At 33.9% G+C, this 27,927-nt stretch overlaps 1 protein-coding gene across 4 annotated transcripts in view; it reads right to left on the bottom strand.

Annotated features, from left to right (window-relative positions):
* The window catches only part of LOC138713718 (ATP-binding cassette subfamily G member 4), a 405,479-nt gene that overhangs the window by 176,527 nt on the left and 201,025 nt on the right, over nucleotides 1-27,927 (bottom strand). For all 4 annotated transcript variants that reach the window (XR_011335970.1, XM_069846026.1, XM_069846028.1 and 1 more), the window contains 2 exons: nucleotides 18,040-18,185; nucleotides 4,578-4,816 (listed from right to left, as the gene is read on the bottom strand). Coding sequence is in view for 3 of the 4 variants with exons in the window: in XM_069846026.1 (XP_069702127.1) it covers nucleotides 4,578-4,816; nucleotides 18,040-18,185 (385 nt within the window). In the remaining variant the exon portion in view is untranslated. The remainder of the gene's footprint in view (nucleotides 1-4,577; nucleotides 4,817-18,039; nucleotides 18,186-27,927) is intronic.

Genomic DNA, 27,927 nt, shown 5'->3' with positions numbered 1-27,927 from the left:
GGACGAAACTGGTAATTGGAATTAGATGCAATAGCCTATAGTGCGATAATATGCACAAAAGAACTGAAGCCTGTATCGAAATGAACAGCCACCATTTTCAAAAATATGTTTAAATATCCATATTATAATTATTTTCAATTTAACTTCATTCTCTAAATTGTACGCTAATGTTCTGTAGACAGTATAATATACACAGCATAATGAATACGTTCGTATGGATAACTCAGTTCGTGAGTAAAAACACTTACTGTTAATACTGTACTGTATTTTAATTAAACAAAAACTTAACGAAAATTATCAAACTCAAAATTGTGATTTTTCCTAGTTTACGTAAATGGATGAACTACTTTTCTTCCCTCCTATACTTAGTAAAGTGATTTGTTTGTATTTTACGTCAGTATCATCGAATTGCAGTAGTGGGAGGGGGTAGCAAACGGTATTTCCTGTTGTCAACCGTTAATCCAAAGGTATAGCCAGGTTAATATTAAAAATGTTAGTAAAAATAAAATGATGTCCCTGTAGTTTAATGCACTGCAGAAGATTACAAACATTCACAACTGCACTGTCTTACAGTCCTTTCACTACTGAACAGAATACCACACCGCGAAACACTTCGTGCACGCATGCGCAATAATCAAACTTGTTTTATTTGTTACTATTCCATATTATGGAACGGAGGGCTTATCATATTTGTGAAATGTTATAAGTTTTTTTAAGAAAAAAAATTTTTTTTTCAAATGTTTAACACCCTTTTATTCGGTAACTGTTGCGAGTAGATTCGTGATTTTTGTCCATATCGATAGAAATATATCAAAGAATAATTAAACCCCCTGGCGTATTTCAATAGCTTGGACTGTTTTCGTGTAAATTTGATTTAAAAACCACTAATTTCAAGCCACTGAATGACGAAACTAGCTTGCAACATTGTAGTAAGAGAGGCAGGTGGGAGGTAGTTCACCTAGGGAGGCAGACCTGCGTTCGTTGACCTCTTACATTTGTATTACGAGAAAAAACAGGAGTATGTTAGTTCTGATGTTGCTGGACTGCTGAAACTTCCAACTTAATTTTCTAATTAACCGTGCACTTAATCACAAAACGCAATATAGGTTTTCTATTCATTTAAGTGTACCCTATCATCCCTTTCAATCTGCAGGGTTATTTCACTTCCACTCTGTATATAGAGTATTTCTCCTCCAAAGAAATTGGGAGTGAAATTTGGATTTTAAGTGAGGCGATTGGTAAAATTTCTATTATATATATTTATTAAGCTGATCCCATTTATATCACTAATGATGTGTTTAAGTTTCATATAGGTTCAGTAGTTTAATAGTAATGTGCGTTACAAGAGCGGTATGTTGAAGTTTTCATGCTCGAGGAAAAGTTTGAAAAAGCGAAACGTAGTTGAGCATTTTTAATTTCCGAGAATTGAAATAAAACATACCGCTCGTGTATCGTACATTATTTTGTGCGAAGATCGTTTATTACATACCTGAAAGAGGAATTTATAATTAGTTGCAATGAAATCTCCATCTTGGTTTCTCTTCAATGACGGCAACTTTTAAAAACTAAAATATCTATCTTCAACATTGTTGCTTTAAAATGTTTTCTGTGTTTACTATACTCCAGCAGGCCGTGATATACGTCTGTCTTTTTTTTCCCCCAGTCTATAAATGCGAACTTAAAACAAACTGTAAGGTTATGTAATGATTTATTTTTCATTTTAATATTTTAACAATATTATTTATATAACATATTGCAGTAATAACATCGGCATCTGGAATCTTGTTGATTTTTTCACGGCTTCCTTAATGTTACTTCCATCACGAATGTAGTAACTTTAGTGGAGTTGTAGAGTTTACTTAATTTTTGCAAATATTTAAAAACAATAATTAACAGTGCAATTTAGGTGAAATTGTAGTGGTAAGTTTCCAATTTATAATTATTACTATATTGAACGTATCTAAAAATAATATGTTAAAAGCCTAAAGCAGTAAAATCAATATGTCACTTAAGCGGTAAGAAGAGGGAAATTGTTATGTGTGTTAGGTTGGGAATACTGAATGTGGAATTTTAGACTTTCCGCGGATTGGTTTTGTGCGGAAACCAAGCAAATACGCACGATCTCGCACAAAAGTTATTTAAATAAAATATAATTTGCATGTTTTCAACTTTTTTCATCCCCAAAATTTGAGCATTATGTCTGAATTGTTTTTACAATACCTTTGATCTGTCTAATTCTCCATCCCGACTAAACTGTATACACTTCTAAACACAACGAGAATGTTCACAACAGAATAATCCAACCGAGCTTAGTTGTAAAAAAGCCAAAGTTAAAAATCGCGCGTTCTTTTGCTTCACCTAGTATATGCGAGTTTTAATGAACACAAAAGCTGAAAATAGGTTTATGCTCGACCATGCCGACACCTGGTAGTAGCCCTTTAATGCACCTCATTAAAGTACACCTATTCATTATAGTTCAGTTGTTCAGCCAATAAGAAATCACCATTGTACCATTATAAAACCGCAAATATCGATTATTCCCGGATATGCAATCGAAAGACAATTAGCGAAACGTCACGGAGGCTGGAAATCCAATATTGTCGCAGAAGGTTATGTTCCGTTACTACAATAATTAGCGTTAATTGTAAATAATATTCAAATAAATTCAATTTGTCATCTCGTTTTTAAATTCTAAATCAATTTCCAATTTATATCAATATTAATCTTCATGTTATTCTCTAGATTATATCAAGGTCAATGACACTCGTCCCTCGGAAAAAAAATCAATACTTTCGCGTCTGCGCACATCTCACAAAGGTCAGTTCCGCTCTTCATTTAGATAACCATAACATGAATACTTATGAATAGACTTCGTGGAATTGCCACGAGAATCGTAAGGTTTACTGCGCACACGATATAGACTGTATGAGAAAGGGACGTGCGACGGATGGAGTAAGCGTCTGATGTAAACACTGAGCAGTATACTGCGGTTACAATAAAACCTGTACCCTGCATTCAAGAAATATAATGAATGACCATTGAAGTGGGTAATGTCTAAACATGTAAATACACAAATTTTGTAGTGAGATATATTAACTCTTAAAATTGAATGTAATATACTCACATCATCATTGAATATGTGTTGTGAAGAATTACGTACATTTTGAGCGACTGCAAAGTGACCTCCTCCGATGGTGACTCAAACAGTTTTTATACTGGCAAAATGTACGTTCAACATCACACGATGTAATAGGTCCATATTTGAAGAACGGAAAGTCACTACTTTTTAGTACATCAACTTCAGACGTCTTGTCGTGACCTGATAGTACATTATTTATAATACGAAGTTGTGAATAGGCAGAATTTTTTAGCAATAATGTTTCTCAACTTACATTTCACTTTTTCTGAAATTAGTGAATTGTTATTTTGGATAACGGTTTGTGATACTTTATACACTATATTAAGGGCTTCTGAGAGTTGTAGTTTAGATGAATCTAATAGGATGATGTTTTTTTATTTTAGTAGGTTATTTTACGACGCTTTATCAACATCTAAGGTTATTTAGCGTCTGAATGAGATGAAGGTGATAATGCCGGTGAAATGAGACCGGGGTCAGCACCGAAAGTGACCCAGCGTTTGCTCATATTGGGTTGAGGGAAAACCCCGGAAAAAACCACAACCAGATAACTTATCCCGACCAGACTCGCTAACCGTTACTCCACAGGTGTGGACAGGATGATGTTTTGGACACGATTTTACAATTAGAATCGATGAACAGAATATCTTCCAATAGCTGTTCAGAAGGCAATCATTTTACAGCTGCAACAGCGGAACTGTCTGTGCTATCCAATGCATCAATTACCCCCATTATTTTGCCGTAATGTTCTGCATAATAATTAACAGCATCTAACCACGTTATCCAACGGGTCAAGACTGGCTGCGGGGGTAAGGGTATTCCAGGGGCAATTGTTTGGAACAGCAACACACTCATTGTGGTATGTTTGATTGAATTCTTGTCTGCACTGAACAAATGTTAAGCTTTGGCTATTCCAACCACAATAATGCAAAAACAAGTGCTTACATAGGTATACATTAGCTGTAGCTGCTCTATCTATCTGGACCGGTCACAACTCTTAACATGAACTGCTTATACTACGAGACCGGGCGGTCGCTCACCTCCTCTATACTACCGTACATCGGCAACCTGATTGCATGCTGCGTGTGGCAATTCAACGAAGTCTACTTATGAATAATTTCAAGTTAGAAATATGGTCCAGCATAAAAAGTCGTATGAAACCTGCCTGTAATGATAATTAAGACGCTCGTATGAAAATTATGAAACTCGCTTGCGCTCTTTTCATAAACAAACATACTCGCGTCTTAATTACTACCATTACAGGCTCGTTGCATAATGTACTATTACTTTGTCGCATTGATCTAAAAACACTTTTAGCCTTAAAAATACTTCAAAATTATAAATTAAAATTTCTAATAACTATGTATCTGCATACTGTAAAAAAATGCAAAATTTCTAATTAAAAAATAATAGAGTAAATTATATAAGCTGTGTGTCTTACCGAAGTCTGCAGGGTTGTAGTGCGTAGGACAGTGAAGGCCCACAGAAGACAAGAAGGGGACGAGTTCTTGCGTGGAGCCCTGATACACGCAGAGACCTTGAGACACCACGTACACGTGGTCGAATAACTGGAAGAGGGAGGCGCTGGGCTGGTGAATCGTGCACACGATGGTTCGACCCTCCCTCGCCAGAGTGCGCAGCAACTGTAGCACCTGCCTGGTGGTCACATTGTCCAGTCCACTGCGAAAAACAACAGTTCGTTAGTGCCTTTTATTCCATTATTTAACGACGCTTATCAACTGCTAACAAGGGAAGTATCACACCCCACATGCCGAAACTTACCTCGAAACTTTGGTGACATAATCGATGTGCTATGAGAAGGCCACGTGAAAAATATTAGTTGCCTGTTTTCACTGCAAGGCCCCGAAATAAACCCCTGAGTTTTGCATGTAAGTAATAGGGAAGTGGATACTAGTCGCTACTAGTTGGAATGGACAGCCCTTCCTGTGTGCAAGCCAGTGGAGCGGTGGGTGGCAATCAGCAGCGAACAGACGTACGTGAATCAAGGTCAGTAATACAAGCGGACGACTACAGGGTTATAGGTCTCGCAAAGACGGAATACCGACGGAAGGAATGCGAATCTAACACTGCGATAAGGAAGAGCGGGCGAAAGGAAAGGTCACGAGATAACTTTAATGATATTGAAGATCAGTGTGACAATGAAGTGTTTATTCGTTGTGCCTGGTGCCGAAAAGAATTGTGTTTTGAACTTTCAATCGATGCCAGTCATTTCTGTCTCTTGTTTATACTTCATTGAGAAGATGGGACGCGAGAGAGTTTACTCCATTTCACACACGCACTCCACTCCGCTCGCCAGTGAGGCAGGGATGTCCAGCTGCGCCGCGTTATCGTCTGGCCACAGAAGGATTCCAGCTTCGATTTCGGGGCCTTGCAGTTGAAATAGGCAGCTAATGTTTTGCACGTGATCTTCTCGTAGCACATCGGTTATGTCACCAAAGTTTCGAGGTAAGTTTCGGCATGTGGGGTGTGATACTTCCCTTGTAAGTTACATAGCGTCTATTAATAATCGTTATTCCACTTGGCGTACCACGAAGACTGGCGTAATATAAGGCTCTGTCCTAGGACCTTTACTATTTCTATTTATATTAATGATATTTCTTCTAATCTAACATACTGCCGACACCATATTTATGCTGACGACATACAAATCTATCTCCATTCCCGACCTAACTACACAAATGACTCTATAACTAAAGTTAATGATGACTTGAATTCAATATCCATATGGTCGAAAACGCACGGACTTAATTTAAATGCAAGTAAATCGCAGGCAATCTTAATAGAACATCAAAGATCAAAGTGTGACAAACAAAATTTGCCACCGATAATTGTAAATAATACTACTATTCCATATAGCTCGAGTGTGAAGAACCTTGGTATTTATATGATTGTCACCTGAATGCAATGAACAAGTGAATCACACTTCCAAAAAAATATTCTCTATTATTCACTCATTAAAGCGACTGAAGCACTTTCTTCCCGATAAATTAAAATTAATCCTTGTACAAACACTCGTGATGCCACACTTCGACTACTGCGATATTATATTAAGTAACCTAAACGCAAATTTGAGCAGCAGACTACAACGTGTGCATAATGCGAGCGTCCGTTATATTTGTAATATTCGTAAGTATGATCATGTTTCCCCGTCTTTCCAAACTCTGTCTTGGCTAAGGCTAAGCGATCGACGAGCCCTGCATTCTCTTGTTCTCTTATTTCAAATTCTGCGCACCGCTACCCCAATCTATTTAGCTTCTCGTTTTCAAAATTTATCTGCATATCATCAGCTAAATACAAGATCTCATCATAACAATTTACTCATCATACCCTACCACAAGACATCTTTTTATTCTTCATCTTATACAGTTTCAGTTGCTAGAAATTGGAACTCGCTTCCGAGTGATGTAAGGGGTTGTTGGACAATAACTCCATTTAGGTCAAAATTACATAAATTCTTACTTAACAGATTAATTGCTGATTAATATTTGTTACCTATCATGAAACTAACATCTATCCATTCTTATTATTATCATTAATTTCTCTAAATAGATTTACAAAACCTCTAATGGCAATGACATTAATATTCTCATTATAGAAATATATTTTAGATTTATATATATATATATATATTTTTTTTTTTTTCTCCCTGTAACATAATCCTAGTAAGCTTATATTAAATTAATTTTCATCATTTTACTAGCTAACTCAAATCTTAAATTAATTATAATTGATTGAATTAAATTAGCTCATAAATTAAGTTACTACTTTACCTCATAGGTTTATCTAAATTTTAATAAATATTAGTCTTTAAAACTTCAAAACTTAACTGAAGAATATAGCTGGAGAACCTTTTAAGTGTAGTGTAAATATTTGTTATTTAAATATGTATTGTATTGATTAAGGCTGTTTGAGTGGAAGAGAAGGCCTTATGGCCTTAACTCTGCCAGAGAAAATAAAACATTATTATTATTATTATTATTATTGTTATTATTGTTATTATTATTATTATTATTATTATTATTATTATTATTATTATTATTATTATTATGGTATGATGACACTGAAATGATATTGGGCGAGATGATGCCGGGGTTTCGCACTCACATTTATCTTACAGTTGGCGAAAACCTCAGAAAAAATCAACCAGGTAATCAGTCTAAGCCCATGGATAATTCTATGGCACATGTTAAAGTGGGAAATAAAATTAGTAAAGCTTTTACACTCAATACTGGAGTGAAACAAGGGGATGGTCTTTCCACAGTATTATTCAATCTGGCCATACACCAAGCAACAGAAAGTGTAGACCAAAAAGGCACCATATTCACAAAGTCAAGTCAAGTATGTGCGTATGCTGATGATATAGCTATTATATCTAGAAATGCTCCCACACTCAAACAGTTGTACAGTAGAACCTCTATTATCCGTGGTAATAAAGGGGGTGGACTGGACGGTTAATCGAAAAAATCAGATAATCCGTACTATAAAATGTTTTCATAAGTCCATACTACAGCCTCATAATATGTCTCCTTAGTGTTGTGTTTAACATGCTAGATAGTGAATCAGTAGTTCATTCATTTAATTTTGGTTTATAAGGGCCAAGGAAGTTCCTTATGATGATTGTTTGCAAAAGGATAGGGGTAGTAGAGGGCTCCTGTTTTAGATCTACATAAGTTATACACTTTATCGTTATTTTCCATTAAATCGTGCACAATTGTAAAGCCAATCACGTATTCTGATGCAAAATGAGCCGCTGTTTTTCTTTTCCCAAACCTCTCAATTATTTGCATTTTTATTTTGATACTTAGCAAAACACTTTTGACACCCGTGGAAGATATTTTGCATAGAAGTTATAAAGTACGGGCATTCGAGCAGTAGGACAAGGACTGAATGCTGCACAGATTTGCTATTAATTGTGCGGAAGTTCTTATGACTATTTCTTTGAAAGCAGGTAGTAAATATTTTACAAGTTGGGAAAAATACCTTCAAGTAACATTCTTATTGCTTGCAGTAGTACAATGTACAGGTAAAGGCTTTTAATAAAACACTCTAGAAAAAATAGGATTATAATATAAAGTATAGTATTAAGTTTCTTACATGTTTATTTCCGTAGTAAAGAAGGAAAGAAAAGAGCAAGAGAAAGACAGTCGGATAATCCGCCGATCCGTTAATAGGGTGACGGATAATCGGGATTCTACTGTATATTGAATTATCCAGGAATGCCAAAAACATGGGATTAACAGTGAATCAAGGAAAAACTAAATACATGATTATGTCCACCTCTAAGTTGAGAAGGACCCCTAAGAATATTACCATCCAGGAATATATATTTGAAGGTGTATCCCAATTCAGATATCTTGGAGTTATTATTAATAATAACTGTGATCTGAGTGGTTGTGTCAACGACAGAATACAGGCTGGAAATCGGGCTTATTACGCTAATCTTCCACTGTTTAAAAACTAGTTGTTATCGAGGATGACAAAGATTAAAGTTTATAAAACATTACTTTGTCCTATATTTACCTTTGGTTCGGAGACATGGACATTTACAAAGAAAGACGAGAATTTCTTAAGAAGTTTTGAACGGAAGATTCTGCGTAGAATTTTTGGTCCAGTCAATGATCATAAAGGATGGAGGATACGCTCCAACAGTGAACTTCTTAACCTAATAGGAGGGCAAGATGTAAAATTTATGAAAGCTCAAAGACTGAGATGGCTGGGACATGTAAACAGGATGCCTGAAACACGCACTCCTATTAAAATGTTAAAGGGTAGACTATATAACAGGAAGAGAAAGGGTAGACCAAAGTTAAGGTGGGTGGATGGGGTATCCAAAGATCTTGAAATTATGGGAGTGAGAGGGTGGACTAACATGGTGAAGGATAGAGTAAGATGGAAGGCTGTTGTTAAGGAGGCCAAAACCCACCCCGGGTTATAGCGCTAACTGATGATGATGAATCAGTCTAAGCAGGAATTGAACTCAAGAACGAATGCAGCTTTGGATTAGCAGACAAACGCACTGGTGCTTGATGTATGCCGCTGGCTTCATTAGTATTAAGCTCACACTTGATCATATAAACTTAAGAATAAACAAGTAGCCAAGAAACATAAACATAATATATTTGTATTTATATTAACACCACAAATGGTCGGTACAGAGAACTACTCACTAGAAAGCTACAATTTGCACAGTCTGTTAGAGGCTCCAGTACCACCACAGCCAACTAAACCCATAAATAGTCTGGTCAATCTTTCGCTTTCCCGTGTTCATTTATGTTTTAATATCCGCAACTTTTCGCCGCCTTGCTGCTACTTAGATTCAAATGTAACCGGAAGTGTTAATTCATTCATAGCTCTCTGCTCTAAGGCAGGCCTTCAACTGCAAAACCAGAATTCTCCAATCTTTTCTGTTTTCTTAGTCTCCGCTTATGGTTAATATATTTCAATGTGTTCTATCATCTGATTTCTTCTTCCTCGAACTTTCCTCCCGTTCACAATTCCTCCCAGTGCAACCTTCAGTAGCAGTTTCTTCTCAGCCAGTGACCCTACCAATTTAATTTTCTCTTCCTCATCAGTTTCAGCATCATTCTTTCTTCACCAACTCTTCTAGCACAGCTTCATTTCTTATTCTGTCTGTCCATTTCACACTTACCATTCTTCTCCATATCCACATTTCAAATACTTCTAGTCTCTTCTCTTCACTTCCTCGTAATGTCTATGTTTTTACCGCGTTCAACGCCAGACTCCACACAAAGCACTTCACTGCATTCTTCCTTAGTTCTTTCTCCAGAGGTCCACAGAAGATGTTCCTTTTTTCTATTAAATGTTTCCTTGACCATTGCTATTCTCATTTTGACTTCCTTTCAGCAGCTCATGTTACTGCTTATAATTAACCCTAAATATTTGAAGCTGTCCCTTTGTTCTACTGCCTCATTTAGAATTCGCAAGTTCACCTGTAGTTTTCTTCCTATGACAATGGTCTTTGTCTTGTTTTGCTACCCAGGTGTTGATACATTTTTGTCAGTCTTCGAGGTTAAATTCTTGAAATGTTTTCATACCAGTTTTGATTATTGGTTAGAATCTTACCGTTCAAATTAATTCTGTGAAGTTATTGTCATACAGTGCCGCTTGGAATGTATATTCAATTTAACATATTATTGTATTTTTGGAATCAGTGAAATTATATTAACAAATTTGTTTCAGAAAGTATAAACAAGGTGATTGACGAGGAGTTACCCCACTTACGGAGCTTATTTCAGAAGACATTTTGAGCAAGAAATGTCATATAAAAATGGGCCCTATTCTCAGTATTTTCAGAGTTACACTAATTTGAAGTTGTTTGTAAATATCTTTTTTCTTTAGTTTTAGGGATAAAAGAATAGGCCTATTACAGATAGAGAATGAACTATTCTTTAATATTCTGAAGGTAAAAATGTGTTGTGAATTCCATAGTTGCTTCGTACAGATTTTTTTTTTTTTTTAGATTTTTAACTACAATTTATATTTTTCTTTCGCACTTACGACAACAATTATTACAAATCACGCCGCTCTTGTAAACTTTTTAAGACTGTACATTTGGATATAAAATTATTGAAGTGTAAAGAATCAAGTTGTTAGAAGGGTGTGATTTGTAAAAATTGTTGTAATAATTGCGTAAGAAAGATGCAATTTTTAGTTACAAATTGAAAAAAAAATCTATACAAAGCAACTAAGGAATTAACATATTTTTAGCTTCAGAATATTAGCCAATTAAAGAAATGATACTTCTAAATAGTTCATTCTCTATTTGTGATTATTCATTTACCCCTGAAAGTAGTTAAAAAATATATTTTCAACTTCAAATTAATAAGTAATTGATTAACTAGCGGACTTATTCGTGTTAATTATGTAAGTTTGTGCGGCTTACAGCTGTTTCGGTGCTTTATCACCATCCTCATAGCCTACTAGATCTCGGCGTCATCTCGAACTTCTCTGCCTGTTATGTGGGTGCGTTTGATTGTTGAAAGGTGTTGAAAGGTGGAGTCAAATAGTGTGTGTGTGTGTGTGTGTGTGTGTGTGTGTCTGCTGAAATTGATCTGTGTGTTGAGAATTTGATCGGGGTGTGGTGATGAAGCACTGAAACAACTGTAAGCAGCACAAACTTACATAATTAACACGAGTAAGTCCGCTAGTTAATTAATTACTTATATTCAAGTGTTAAAAGTAGTGTACGCAAGATTCAAAATGGATTTAAATTAATGTAACTCTGAAAATATTGAGATTAGGACACATTTTGTGTCATTTTTTTGCTCTAAATGTCTTCGTAAATAAGCTCCGTAAGTGGCGATAACTCATAAATCACCCTGTATATATTTTGTAGAATAGTCATAGATATGTTCACACTCCAGATAATATTATTGTTAATCTGAACGAGTACTGTAGCCCCTAAACCAGAATGTGTACGTTCATACAGGAAATATCCATAAGTAACTTTATTACAACTGTTTGTTTTACGTTTATACCCATACAGGATGTAACAATAAGCAGCTAATATTTCAACAATTAAGTGCGTAAGAAAATTAATCCAGCTCACAACTAGAAGCCATTTCCTAATTTGACAACATTCCTCTTGGAGCTAAGGGTTAACGTTTATGAAGATAAATTAAACTAAAGTAAACGAGAAAGTTATATCAAGAAACCAGTTCTTAAAATGATTTCTCTGCTTTTGTCGGCAGAATAAAAATTAGCTTTACTCCAAGCAAGTATCGTTGATAGGCGTACCTGCAAGAATTTTTGTACATAGGAAATGCGGAAGACATATTTAATATTTATCTACCGTTGTAATAAATAGCCTACCTCTGGGTGCAAAAGTGAAAATGGGCGACGAGAATTTAGTTCGGTACTGTGTTTGAAATAAAACTTTACTTTAACTCACTATTGTTGTTATTGTTATTCACTGCCTCACTGTAATTGCTCTAATAGCTTTATTTTTAAACGAAGGTACCGTGGAAGAGGGTAAAATCGATCAAAATTTTGAAATTTTTTTTTATGATATTGAGGTTATGCACTGGAACGAAGTTCCTCAGAAAATAGCATTTGATCGTCATATCCTTCACTTATACAGCACATTACAAGAACTGAATTACAGTCTATAAAAAACTGATTTTTTTATTTGACTTGTGATCGAAGTTACCTGCTTAAATAGGGCAAAGTCGATCACCATTGAATTTTTAGTTTATGATCGATTTTAAAATATTACGGAGTAAAGTCGATCACTGTTTATGTTTTTAAAAAACAAATTAAGTGTATTACATATATTTTATTTGTTATAAGGGGTGTAAAAACAATAATAATCTACAATATATGCCTATAGCATTATATAGTGTATCTTTTGTTACTGTGATCATACTATTCGATACAATTAGGCCTCTAGGTCTCCACTGTACAAACGTGACTATGACTGCCAACTTATAAAACATAAAAACACATTTTAATATTTCACATACCAACAAATAAAGATTTAGGAATTCAAAATTTACATTTAAATACCACACTTCAATTATAATCTAAATGCAATTCAACATTGCTTAGGTTTATATCAGATGTTATTTGAAATCTTCCCCTCCTCATGTCACTTTAGAAACTACGTTGTTCCCATAGTCAAGTACAGAGAGGTGTACAAAATATTTTCCTTTGGCAGTGCTTCTCTTAGGCAAGAAATTCACCATAATTTAATCTTCCTCTTTCCCCACTATCCCATCAATATAAGCTATACTATGACACTTTTATGTTTATAAGTGTTAAGGCTTGTTCACAATAAACCGGGAACGGAAACGACAACGAGAAGGAGAACGGAAATAATATTAAAATAAATGTATTTAAATGTGAACATTCACAATAGTTAATTGTGAATGCTCACATTTAAATACATTTATTTTAACAATATTTCCGTTCTCGTTCTCGTTGTCGTTTCCGCTCCCGGTTTATTGTGAACCAGCCTTTAGTTGGAGGTATTTCGATGAACAATTTATTCTTCCTGCTGGTCCTATCTGCTTCGAGTAGGTCGATGGCATGATCGACTTAACCCTATAAATGTACAAGTTTTCTTAAAATAATAAGAAGGCCAACGGGCTGATAGTTAGACACTATCCCATCCTGGCGGCCTTAACTCCTGACAACCTGAGGGTAGGACTTACCATGTATAAGGCCCTCATTCGCTCTGTCATTACCTATGCCGCACCCGCATGGGGGTTTGCGGCAGTGTTCCATCTCCGTAAACTCCAAGTTATCCAAAACCAGGTGATTCGACTCATTACCCATCTCCCCCGAGTCTCCTCGAGAAGAAAGTTCCATGATGAACTAGAGTTGCCAACCATAGACGAGTTCATTGCTCGACTGGCTAGGAACCTGTATGCGGAAGCTCGTGCTAACCCCAACCCGCTCATATCTGGCCTCGGCCAGTATGATCCTAGGTTACGGCGTAGACACCAGACAGGTCCATTAGCTATACTATTGAGACAGGAGGACAGGGAGGCTGGCGTTACTCCCAGGTTTTGGTAGCCACGACTCAACTCCATGAGACTCCTTGGATAGTGCAACCGCTTTAAAATGACCTTTCTTAACTGGGCTAAACAAAATCCCTCCCTAACAATATCTACTTTTGTTGATCGATGGAACTATCATAGAGCCAATTGGCTAGTATATATCCATCGATTCATAGAGTCATTCAACCTAAGAGCCAACTGGCTAGTCTCTGATATTGAGACAACTCATCCTGCTTAAGGTTTTTCCGTGGTTTTCCTAAGACGCTAAGACAAATGTCGGGATGAGCCCTAAAAGAAATGGGCCACGGACCTGCACTCATATCCCCATGAATCTCCCTAATTCCTCTAAATTAATTAACAATTACATCTCCCCCGCTCTTCGTAAATGAGCCAAATGGCTGGTCTCAAAATTGAGACGATTCAACAAGGCTCATGACAACAATCACCTCCTACATAATAGCCAAATTGGCTAGTCTCTTATATATGAGACAACTCATCCTGCTTAAGGTATTCCGTGGTTTTCCTAAGGCGTAAGACAAATGTCGGGATGAGCCCTATAAGAAATGGGCCACGGACCTATATGCCCTTCCCCACATATTCCCCTTTATTATAAACGACGTATGCCCTAGTTCAGAACCTATAAATTGTCTATTAAATATACGAGGTCACTCAATTAGTCGCAATTTGAAAGGACAGGGACCTCTCAATTTGCAGATTTAGATTTCACGGCACTTCTTCCGACGGCCTTCACATGCTTTGTCATCGAACAACAGATGACGCGTCTTGCCATCCTAACGGCAAACACCAGCCAGCTCTTCCCTTCCCGTTCCGTGATCACTTGATCAAATCCCAGTCCCCCTCGCGTATGTGGTACCTAAGAGGTTACGTCCAATTTCGGCTTCCCCTTCAAAATTTTCTAGAGCTGCTTCAGTGGAGCAGCGTAACCCGGAGTGAGACTAGTGGCCAACAGGCTTGGAGCTCACATATTTAGTTTTGCACAGCCTCCAACCCCTTGCAAGGACGCGTTTTGCGTACCTTTTAAATTTGTCCTCCCAATTCTCTTTCTATTTTTCGATTTTTTTTTTCGAAAATAATAAGTTTCAATACTAACATTTACGAACTGCAAAACTATTATTTCAGGATACAATCTCAACGAAAAGTACTTACGTATATTTCCTGTCTCCTTTCACTGCTGAAGATAATTTAGAGTTTGTAAAACTTTGTTTTCATTTAAGAGAAAAAGTTGAAAATAATTTTCACTTCAAGGGTAATTACACTGTGTTCCCATTGTTGGCATTCGCAGGCTTTTTGTTGTCCCTCTCGCTTACATTTGCAATGTGAGGCAATGAAGTCAGCATAATAAAATTTTAACAAGTAATTGAGAAAATATATACAGTAATTTTCAATAAAAATCGCAAATGATCGATTATACACCCACTGATTGACTTTACCCACTTCTATGGTACTGTGGCCTTACCCACGTCACGTTATGTTTAAAAGGAAGACTTTATTTCTCTACTACAAGGGAGACGTTGCAGAAGGTTTTCTCGAGGTATACCATATTCTCCAATATTCTCCATCTCTCCCTCATTTGAGCTATCAATTGCATAGTTAAAAATATGCTGAGTGAAAACTTGAGAGGGGATAGTACGGGTCCCCTAATGTAATAAAGGTTCTAGGACTATGGGCTCTGAGACTGGGGTTTATATGGTACTAGCCTAGAGATGGGACCTGCCTATGTCGGGAATGGAACAGGATTGCCAGCCTGTAAGTATCGGATTCACAAATGTTATTCTTACTATCTGTCAGTCTTGGAAATCATAATATTTATAGGAAGTAGAATGAGCCACTGTGTACGTAAGTGTATGTCAGCATCCCGAGTCCGACCTTCAAAAGGACAAGGTAACTCACTAGTAGTAAAAAATATCCAGGCGCATAGCTTTCCTGTGGTGCATGTTTTTACGTAGAACTACGTCTGTGTGCGATCACTTGTCGACAAGTGCTTGGCTGTACTAGAACGTAGAACTATGTGTGGGTAGAGAGAGACAAGAGAGAATAAAGAGAAGACAAGGACAACAGGGAGAATACAAATATATGATTCATTATGGCTTTATGGCCTTAATTCTGCCAGTATAAATAAATAAATAAATAAATGAACGAATGAACAGATAAATAAATAAATAAATGAATAAATAAATATAAATAAATCTAATAAATAAATAAATATACTAAGCAAATAAATAAACAAATAAATAAATAAATACATAAATAAACAAATAAATAAATAAATCTACTAAATAAATAAATAAATAAATAAATAAAACTAATGAATGGATGAATGAATGAATAAATAAATAAATAAATAAGTAAATAAATAAATAAATAAATAAATAAATAAATAAACGAATGAATGTATGAATAAATAAATAAAAATAAATAAATCTACTAAATAAATAAATAAAAATAAATAAATGAACGACAAATGAATGAATAAATAAATAAATAAATAAATATACTAAATAAATAAGTAAATAAATCTACTAAGTAAACAAATAATAAATCCACTAAGTAAATAAATAAATAATTAATGAACGAATGAACAAATAAATAGATAAATAAATGAATAAATAAATATAAATAAATCTACTAAATAAATAAATAAATCTACTAAATAAATAAATAAAAAATAAAACGAATGAATGAATGAATGAATAAATAAATAAATAAATAATTAAATAAATAAACGAATGAATGTATGGATAAATAAATAAAAATAAATAAATTACTAAATAAATAAATAAAAATAAATAAATGAACGACAAATGAATGAATAAATAAATAAATAAATATACTAAATAAATAAATACATCTACTAAGTAAATAAATAATAAATCGACTATTTGAATAAATAAATAAATAAATAAATAAGTAAATAAGTAAATAAATAAATAAATAAATAAATAAATAAAATATAACCTCCTGAAGCTGGTCTCGGAACCGTTGAAATAAACAACTAAACAATATTTTTGGACGTTCGCCACTTTTAATTAAAGAATTTCTCTTACATTGTAGGTTTATCCAAGAAGAAAGAACAACATAACATTTTTCGCTATTTCTCAGTTTTAATTAAGAAGCTTTCTATTACCTCATGGGTTCATTCAAGAAAAAAACAAATATAATATTTTCCCCAATCTTCAGTTTTCATTAAAGAGTTTTTTATTATCTTAATGATTCATCAACAACATAACACTTTTCGCTACTCGTAAGTTTTAGTTGACAATTCTTTTGTTATCTTACGGGTTTATCCAAAGAGAGATGTCATATATACTGTAACATTTTGTGCAGTTTTAATTAGGAAATATGTTGTTACCTTACGGATTCATCCACGAAGAAACAATAGCATAACTTTTTGCACTTACTAATCGTCAGTTTTAATTAAGTCGTTTTTTGTTACCCTGTAGGTTCATCTAAGAAAAATTAGTAGTAATATAAATTTTTTAAAAACTATTCGCCAATTTTATTTAAAACATATTTTGTTACCTTGTGGGTTCATCCAAGAAGAAGCAACATAACTTTTGCTTTATTAGTCAGTTTCCAGTAAGAAGTTTTTATTGACTTTTGGGTTTATGCAGAAAAAAGGGAACATAAAATTTTGTATTATTCGTCAGGGTTAGTTAAGAAGAATTTGTTACCTTATGGGTTTATTAAAATAAATAAATAAATGAATGAATAAATAAATAAATAAATAAATAGATAAATAAACGAATGAATAAATGAATAAATAAGTAAATAAATAAATAAATCTACTAAATAAATAAATAAAGGAATAAAGAAATTAATTGTATGTTTCTTATTTAATAAATAAATAGATAAATAAATAAATAAATAGATAAATAAATAAATAAATAAAATATATATAGTGCTATTCGTCAATTTTAATTAAGGAGTTTCCTGTTAACATTGTGAGATCATGCAAAAAGAAGCAATAATATAAATTTTTGCGCTACTTGCCAGTTTCTTTTAAGAATAATTTTGTACCTTGTGGGTTCATCTAGGAAGAAACAACGTTATAACACTTTTCATTATTCGTTACTGTAGGCCTAATTAAGAAATCTGTGTTATCTTGGGGTTTTTTTGCAAGATGCAAAACATTGCATTTTTCGCTATTCATCAGTTTTAATTAATATGTTGAGTTACCTTGTTATATCTTATACCTTTCACGGCAAAAACAAAGCATAACATTTTTAAATATTCGTCAGTTTAAATTAAGGAATTTGTATTATCTTGGGAATTCAATCAAGAAACTACAACATAACATTTTAGCTATTGATTAGTTTTAATTAATAAGTTTGCGTTACGTACCTTGTGGGTTCATCCAAAAAGAAGACTGGTGGGTTATTGATGAGTTCCAGAGCTATCGATAGTCGCTTCTTCTGGCCTCCTGAGAGCATTTCTGTTCTTGTATCTTTACTATCGAAGAGACCCAAGTTTCTCAAAATTTCTTCAACCTATTGGGAATACAAATCTGTTTTTAGTATATAAATACTGAAAATTAACCAGTCAGAATTTAAAAATTAACACATAATATATCTAAAACTAAGATAACATTTATTACGACTTTTCCTTCAGTTGTTTAGTAAATATAGCTTATTATTGATATTATGATTTATTATTTAAAATGTTTATAAAAATTTACAGTAATAGTGTTTATATTTACTTCATAAAACACAGAATAATAAAGTTAATATAAAACTAATACATTTATTTCTTTATTTATTTCCACAAGATGATCCTAACCACAATTTTTATACCTCAAATACAGAGTTTGAGAGATTATTAACCTTTATAGGAAATTTTGAAAAATGTCCTTCCTCCTGCTCAAGGCACAACTCAACACGTAAAGATAAACCAGATAAGGATAAACGAGCGAACTATTGCTGATGGTGACAAGCGTTTATTGTGCAAAATCCTAGAATAATGCACATCACATGGTTCACAGATGAAGCATGGTTCCATCTGTGCAGCTATGTCAATTCACAGAACACACGCTTTTGGGCCGTCCAAAATCCACATGTCATTCATGAAGCACCTATGCACGCAGAGAACGTTGGGATTTGATGCGCAATCTCCGCACTAATTTTTTTCCACCAGACTGTGAAGATTGCAGAGTACCGTCGCATTTTCATTGAGTTTGTTGAACAACTGGACAATGTAGAGCTGGTTCAAGGATATTTTCAACAACACAACGCGATATGCCATACACCAAACGAATCCATGGAGCTAATTGAAATTTTTTTTTTACGACCGGATAATTTCCAAGAACCTATGGCCACCGAGCTCTCCGGATTTAACATCGGACTTTTTCTTATGGGGTTACTCAAGAGACATATGGCTCCAGACATTGGACGATTTGAAGCAGAACATTACACATGAGATCAATGAAAACAGAGTACTCCAACAAGCGGCAAGTAACATGGAACGTGTTGAAATGTGCCTTGAGCACTGAAGGAAGACTTTTCAGCATTTCCTGTAGAGATTAGTAATCTCCAAGAGATACTCAACATTTACGGTCTTACTAATAAAAACTCTATATACAGACGTTTAACTGTCTTATACTTATACAATAAGTAGCTCGTTTATAAGTCGTGTGTAAATTTCTTACTAATAACACTACATACGTTGTGTATAACAGTACAACTGTTACACAGCTACGTCATAGTTTCGTCATTACTTCGTTACGAAAGATAATAGAACATCTGAGGTTCTCTATTGCATCCGGTAGAGCGCTCTAGTGTGGAGTATGAAATATCGATAAGTATCGATAGTACAACTGGCTCTAATCGATTACCATACTATATTTTGGTCAAAGAGTACAAGCTACAGTAATATTATTCTAATTATTCTGTGCTCTTTGGTTTGTTCTTCTTTGGTGACTAGGCAACCATCATCATAAAATGACAGTCGATACGAACAGCTGTTAGAGGGGCGGCCATTTTTTTCTCTATATACAACGCTTAAACAAGGGGTTTCGTGTATATAACTACTGCAAAGCAATTCCCATTGTATAGTTACAGGCTGTTTATACGTCCATCGCTTCTGCATGGTTTATTAGTAAAGTTTTCTGTCTCAACTCTGCATAAGTCTAGTATAAAAACTATACACGGTTTATTAGTAAGACTGCTAAGGTATAACAAATTGTGGTTAGTATCATTCTTGTTGATATAAATTAAGAAAGAATTGTGTTAGTTTTATATTAATCACGCTGTAGAATAAAATATAAGTTAGTCAGTTTGCTTATGTAATAAGAGCAAGAAAGCACCTCAGTTTTATTTTGTGCAGAAATAAATATAATGTTCTTCTGATTATACAAGTTTAGGATAGCATTCTACATTAAATAAATACCGTACTGTATAGCATTAGTATACAGGGTGTGAACGATTAAACTGCCAAAATTACATAGTCCGTAGGCCTACATATCGGTCTACTGAACAAAATATGTAGTGAAATTTAATTATATCTTATAATTTTATTTTTAATTTGTAAAATACTATGTTTTTAAGATTGATAGTAGTTTCATTTTGTTTACGTTTCAACTGAACGTAAATGTTATTGCCAGTGACCTTGCAACCAACACCCAACACATCCTAATACATAACATTTAAATTCATTAAAGCAATAACAATTATGTATGCAGATGACACTACTTTCCTGTTCTTCCTCAGCTCTAAATCAATTACATGCTCTCAACAACGACACTCTATCACAGATGGCTTTATGCTTTGAATCTAATGGTTTCTTGCTTAATCAAGAAAAAAGTATCAACATAACTTTCAGCCTAAATTATCTAATAAATAAGAACAACAGACTAAACTACACAACATTTCTAGGACTTTTTATAGACTCCAGTTTAACATTGGATAAGCACATCGAATAAATATGCACAAAGCTATCAAGAGTTTTATATTTGTTAAAGAAATTAACGACTTGCGTTTCTCAAAATTATTTAAGATGTGCCTAATTTTCTTTCTTTCAGTCGATAATCCGATATGCCCTAATTTTCTGGGGAAATGGAACCAAAATTAGAAGCGTCTTGATTATCTATTTATCAATAATTGATTATTTAATATAGGTCCTTATATATACTAATATAAAAAAATAATTGATGGTACGCAATTATTATTGTTAGTAATATTAAATCCTTACAAAAGAAAGCCATTAGAATTTTATGTAAATCAAACTACCTGGAACATCGTCGGCCACATTTCAGACAATCACGGATTTTAACAATCATAAATCTATATATATATATGATCTAGTACTTTACACTCGACAAAATATCGACAGTTACTCGTTAGTGGCCAATATACATGATCATGAAATTATAAATAGTGAACAAATTAATATTCCATATTGTAGATTACACAAGAGCAACACAAACTTTTTAATTATGGGGATGAAATTATATAATAAACTCCCAAGTCAATATTATAAATTATCAATCAATAGCTTCAAAACTAGATTTTACAATTGGTTATTAAATAATCCTTTTTATTCTGTTGCTGAGTTTCTCAACACAAATTTGTATGAAACTGTATTTTAATAAATAAGTTTAATTGCAATTTAGTTAGTTTTCTTTAATTTAAAAGTTTCAAATTATTCCATGTTTTCATTGTATTATTTAAATTTTACTGTTTCTTTTATTAGTGTTTAAAAAATTGTATTTATATGTTTTTTCAATGTATTCTGACGAAGCCCAAAACTGTATGTCTAATGGCCAAATAAGTTGAATTGAATTGAATTGAATTGAATTGAACAAAGTAACAAACGACTGCTTCAGCGTACATACCGGGCAAAGAAGTCTAAAAAATAATGACTGTCTATTCTCTTTTCCAAAAAAGTTATACTTTTTTCTGGGAAAACCATAACAGTTCCAGAAAAAGAACCTATCACTTTTTTCTTCAATTATTTATGCTCTACCACTACTCTCTTTCCAGCTAAAGATTGAAGTAAATGTAAATAAATGCACGTGACATAATGGTTCCTGATTAGCTATTGGACGCACAACGCCTCCAAACTTATGCTCGTCATCTTCTTCCTCACATTAAAATAGTTCTTTCTAAAATAATAAAATGTATAATATACATGGAATACGAATGAATTAAACATGCTTATAAGAACACTTTCTTACGATTTAAACAACATGTTTATATTAGTAGTTTCAGACATTGCATGTTAAATCATTGTCACGTGTATTATGGCAACGCGCATGCGTAATGGGCATTAAATCCCTCCCAAGGTGACTTGCAGCTTCACAGAGCACATCAGCACAGCTGGTATAACACAGTGCGAGATTCAGTGTTGCCATCCTAAAAGAAATTTCTGTAGAATTAAAGAAATTCTCCACTCTTCAAAGAATAACATTTAATCACGAATCTACAGAAAATTAAAATCCACTATTCCCAGTAGAAAAATAATAAATATTAACCCTCTGTGAGCATTTTACGGGTTAGTTCAATGAATGTGTTGAAATGTCTGCAATATATCAGACGGTGGCTGCCCTGTGTGCTCACTTGCTGAAAATAATGCGCCCTGGTGGCTGCTTTGGTAGCTAGCTTGCGATTGCGGAGTAATACATTTCGGTTTTGTCTACTTCAATCTTTAGTTGGAAATAGTTTAGTATTTTTTGACAGTTTATATCGTTTGCACTCTGTGTAGATCTAAGCGTATTATAACTTCTTTCTGCATATTGGTTGCAACATTTTGTGACTGAGACGATTTTTGAAATTATTATTATTTATTTTTTCCCTTCTTCCAATTTAATTTAATTCCATGCTGGGTAACTTTCGGCGCTGGACTCTGGCCTCATATCGCTGGCATTATCACCTTCATGCCATTCAGACACTAGATTACCATAGCAGTTGGAAAAGCGTCGTAAAATAACGAATTAAAAATAATTCCGTTATCAATTAAATTAAATTAGTATTACATTTAAAAAGTTATGTACGGATTTTATAAAAATTGAAAAATTGTAAATTTAAATTTATATATTCTAAATTGCGTAGTAGACATAAGACAAATACTTCTTAATTTCAATTCAGGAATCCGCCTCTGAGCACGAGTTCTACTCTTTCAGGGGCGAGGTAAAGTTTTTTCTGTTTATATTATATTTTATGTTACGATTATTAGCAAAATAAATAAATAAATAAATAAATAAATAAATAAATAAAGTAAATCCATAAGTAAGTAAACAAATAAATAAATAAAATAAATTGGATATATTTTATTCTATTGTACAGTACGCCTGTTCTATTTTCTCAATTGTAAATTGATCTTCAACTGTCCCCAGCTGCGTTTCTGGCTTCCACCATGCAGTCTGGAAGGCAGCCACAAAATAATATCTTGGAAAATGAAACATCATTACACTAACAGTTCTTAGATTAAAAATCAGACACCCCTTTATAACAAAATCTGCTGCACTAAGTTTTATATTGTTTAGAGTTTCCATTATGAAAATATTTCATCCCTTTCTATCAGAGGTCTGCATCGGACGTTTTCGCACGAGCGCCAAGTAGTTCATAGTATAATCCGATAGGTAGCGCACATGCATGATGGGTAAAATTGTCGCGAGCGATAAATCCTCGAACGGTATAAGCCGAGCGTTAGATATTCGTTCTTGTTACAGTGATGAACTGTGTAGTAACATCATAGATGTTTATCATTTCAAAACTTTGCAGTGTTTAACTAACCTCTCCATAGTACAACTACAAAACTTGCTTTGAAATGCAATGTAAATGTTGTAGGTATTTTTTTTACATACAGGAGTGATTTTCTTTTTGCCACATCTGATAGATGTTATTCGATGTAAATGTAATTATTATAAACGGAGAACACAATCACGATAATGCAAGAAATGTATAAAGTTTTCTAGTAATAATAATAATAATAATAATAATAATAATAATAATAATAATAATAATAATAATAATTAGTGTATCGATCTTTGCGTCTGTAACAGTTGTGCAGCATGATTATTCGTTTTATTATATTTTCTGTGACGTTATCTCTGTACTAATATTGTTATTAATCTACTGCTATATCAATAATATTTTGTAAAACGTTTCTACATTGTCGCAGTATATAGGCGGAACACTATGTATGGACCTATCATATTATATATGTGGTAAATCAAATATTGAACAATTATTAATTAGGAATAATAACTATATATCCAAGTTTTTCATACTATTTTTTATAACTTCATGTTACTGTTTTGGTACGTTGCATTAGACGTTTGTCATAAACGCAGAAAATAAAGCCTTATTTTTACCGTGTGAGCAAAACATATGTGTATCTTATCTGTCGCCTTCCATACAAGACAAGACATGTCGGTGAGATGACCTTGTACTGTGCTTGTATTTATTACGAGCATATCACGACCGATCTTATCTCGCTCGAGCGTGCGACATTCGACCGAGTTCAAGCGAACGATTTAACTCCAATGCAGCACTTTGCTTTCTATGCTTTTTGTCTTGTACATTATTTTCCAGTATCTCTCTCCCTCCTTCCCTTCCTCCCTCTATCACAATTTTCTGCGCATCTCGTGACAGGGAATCAAAACTCCTGCTTAATTTGACGTTAAACATTGGTCATTAATGAAATTTCCAGCCTAATAAATAAAGAATTTTTGACATTTGCTATAGAGGTTAGTAATCTCCCAAAGAAACTCTACATTTGAGGTATAACAAATAGTGGCTGTTTTGAAAGAAAGAAAGAAAGAAAGAAAGAAAGAAAGAAAGAAAGAAAGAAAGAAAGAAAGAAAGAAAGAAAGAAAGAAAGAAAGAAAGAATGTGTTAGTTCTATATAAATCACTGTGTATAATGAAAGTATATCTGATAGATGGATTCATGCATAAGAAAAGAAATAATTAGATTTTGGAAAGTAATTTCGTGCAGAAACAACAAATGTACAAAATATTAAAAAACGTATTTTGAAGTTGAAAAATAAGTTACGGGTTAAAAGAAATATCAGAATGAACAGATAATATCTCATTTATCATGTACATTTTTTCCAGGCCTTATAAAAACAATATTAGTATAATAAAATAGTTTTTATGCTCGACCATGCCGAAATGTAGTAATTATACACCTAGTAGCAGCCCTTTAATGGACCTCATTAAAGTACACCTATTCATTAAGGTTCAGGTGTTCCACCAATCAGAAAACACCATTGTAGCAATATGAAAGCGCAACTATCGATTATTCTCGGATATGCAATCGAAAGACAACTAGCGAAACGTCACGGAGGTTGGAAATCCAATACTATCGCTGAAGGTTATGTTCTGTTACTATAATAATTAGCGTTAATTGTAAATAATATTCAAATAAATTCAATTTGTCATCTCGTTTTTCAATGTCTAAATCAATTTCAGGGTTATATCAAGATTAATGTTTATTTTACTCTCTAGATTATATCAAGGTCAATGACATTTGTTTCTCGGAAAAAATGAACACTTTAGCGTCTGCGCACATCTCACAATTTACGAGATATTGCACAAGGTCAGTTCCGCTCCTCAGTCAGATAAGAATAACATGAATACTTATGAATAATTTCAAGTTAGAAATATAGTCGAGCATAAAAAGTCCTATGAAACTTGCCTATAATGGTAATTAAGGCGCTCGTATGAAAATTATGAAACTCGCTTGCGCTCTTTTCATAAACATAGTCGCTTCTTAATTACTACCATTATAGGCTCGTTGCATAATGTACTATTTTCTGGTCTTCTCGAAATGAGAAAAATGTTACGTGTGTTATTTCTGACATAACCGATTCATTTATACTTCTATCCATTTTGCTAACATCGGGAATAGAACCCAAGTTCTTACATCAATAAGTACGAGCTCTAGCCCTCAACTGCCGGAGAGGTCCGAATGTATCTTTAAGATTAAATAATTACAAACAGTACATTATTTGTTTTGTATTGTAGCAAGAGATTCAATCGATGTCACGAGACAGCTGAGGTTTAATATTTATCACTGTTCTAGTGAAAGTGATTTTGAAATCCATCCCATCGGTTCATCCTCATAGACGGTCAAGGACAGAGGAGGGAGCAGGAAGGTCACAGAGTGATTCATGTATGCAAATCTCCGCTAGCAGTATCTGTTTCAGGGTCAACGGTCGCTTTCTAGCATTGGAGGGGAGGTAAGACGGGATTTGATTACTGATGGATGACGACACGACCCCTTCCTGCTGCTGCCTCTACTCGTAGATGATTTCGTGTAATTTGATGGCAGTTGGTAATTGCCGTTGCATCACGCTACGTCAGTTACGATGCAGTCTGTCTGAAGATGAGATGAATAACACGTTGAGTAGGTATCGCTAAGTGAATTGCTAATGACACTTTATTATAAAGGAAACTGCGTAATTACTGTTCATTACTAAACACTGTACAGGGACATCATTTTATTTTCACTTCAATTTTTATTGTACCTGAGTTTTTGAATGTACTTCACTCCCACCCCTTCTACTAATGAAGTTCCAACTGTCCTCCTCACAGAACCAAGGCCGCATATAGTAAGCAGTACTGAGTTAGTGAGTATAGTACGTTCCAGAAATATGTTCGCGTTTTCCAGTGACGAAAGAGCTTTCAATATTGATAATATTTTCGCACAGGTACTGTCGTCCGTTTGCCTACGTTGCATCCCGATTTCCCCCACCTGCTTCTGCTCGCCCCTCTGTAAAGACTAGTAATATTATACAACTATTACGTACGTAATATTATACGACTATTTAAAATAACTTAAATAAAATTGCCTCGTTAAGTAATTAACTGTCACGTGATTTCCTCCCTTTCTACGATCCTGCGACATAACCAATTGGACGGACAGTAGATAGCATGTTTGAAGATTGAATTTACAGTACGTAAGGTACTCTTTTATGGAGTAGGTACAGAATTATTTCAACCTGAGTTACTAGTTACGAAGGACGAAACTTGTAGTTGGAATTAGATGCAATAGTCTATAGTGCGATAATATGCACACAAGAACTGAAGCCTGTATCGAAATGAACGGCCACCATTTTCAAAAATTTATTTAAATATCCAGATTATGATTATTTTTCAATTTAACTTCATTCTCTATTTTGTACGCTAATATGCTGTAGACAGTATAATATACACTGCATAATGAAACGTTCGCATGGATAACTCAGTTCGTGAGTAAAAACAGTTATTGTTAATACAGTACTTTATTTTTGATGAAAGAAAAACCCAATGAAAATGACCAAACTCAAAATTGCGATATTTCCTAGTTTATGTAAATGGGTGAACTACTTTTCTTACATCCTATAACTAGTAAAGTGATTTGTTTGTATTTTACGCCAATATCATCGAACTCCAGTCGTGGAAGGAGGTAGCAAACTTTATTTCCGGTTCTCAAACGTTAATCCAAAGGTATAGCCAGGTTAATATTAAAATGTTAGTAAAAATAAAATGATGTCCCTGTATTATAATTTTACTACAAAACAATTTACTTTCACGTATCAGGAATTCTACAGGTCTAAGTAAGTGTTTAAAACAGGGGTGGGAAACCCCTATTGTAAATAGACCAATACATGATTGGATAGAAAATGGAAGTTCGTGAATAAAGTCTAAAAAATTTTATGAGCTTACAAAGAATTTGAGCGTTCCCCTCCTATTTCAAGTGCTGAAAGAGCCCAAAAACTGTTTCAGGAATATAGGGTTTGGACAAATTATGAAAATAGGAAACTTTTGACAAAAGAACGACATTCCTATCATTGTCACTTATACTATACAATGCAGGAAGAGGAATATCTTTTCTAATAGAAAATTATTTGTAAAAAGCGGTACACACATATATACTAGAGAAAGGGAATAATAAAAAGAGAGAAAGTGGTATTTGTACCTTCTATTGTGTAACACAACAAGCAAAACTCATATTATCTTTCTAGAGAAAACATTAAAATTACTTGCATGTCGGCGGAAGTAACTTTGTAATCACACAATTAAACTCCTCAGAATTGTGCAAGTGCTTCATACGGCTATTGTTACCGAAGAAGCTGTTGTCCATATGTACGAAAGCATACTGAAAAGTAAGGCCTCCTATTTTTTTTTTGTCGCTGTGAATATAGTTAAAAATATTAGTGATGGTACATTGTATTCAGTGAATTTCTGCTTTCAGTGACATAAGTTTCGTATCTCTGCCAGTAGAGAGCCTGAGTTACAGCCTGAAATAT

This window comes from Periplaneta americana, chromosome 14 (genome assembly GCF_040183065.1).
Source record: "Periplaneta americana isolate PAMFEO1 chromosome 14, P.americana_PAMFEO1_priV1, whole genome shotgun sequence".
NCBI lineage: Eukaryota > Metazoa > Arthropoda > Insecta > Blattodea > Blattidae > Periplaneta > Periplaneta americana.
Note: the sequence above shows the minus strand (reverse complement) of the source record. Positions and strands in the feature narration are given on the sequence as shown.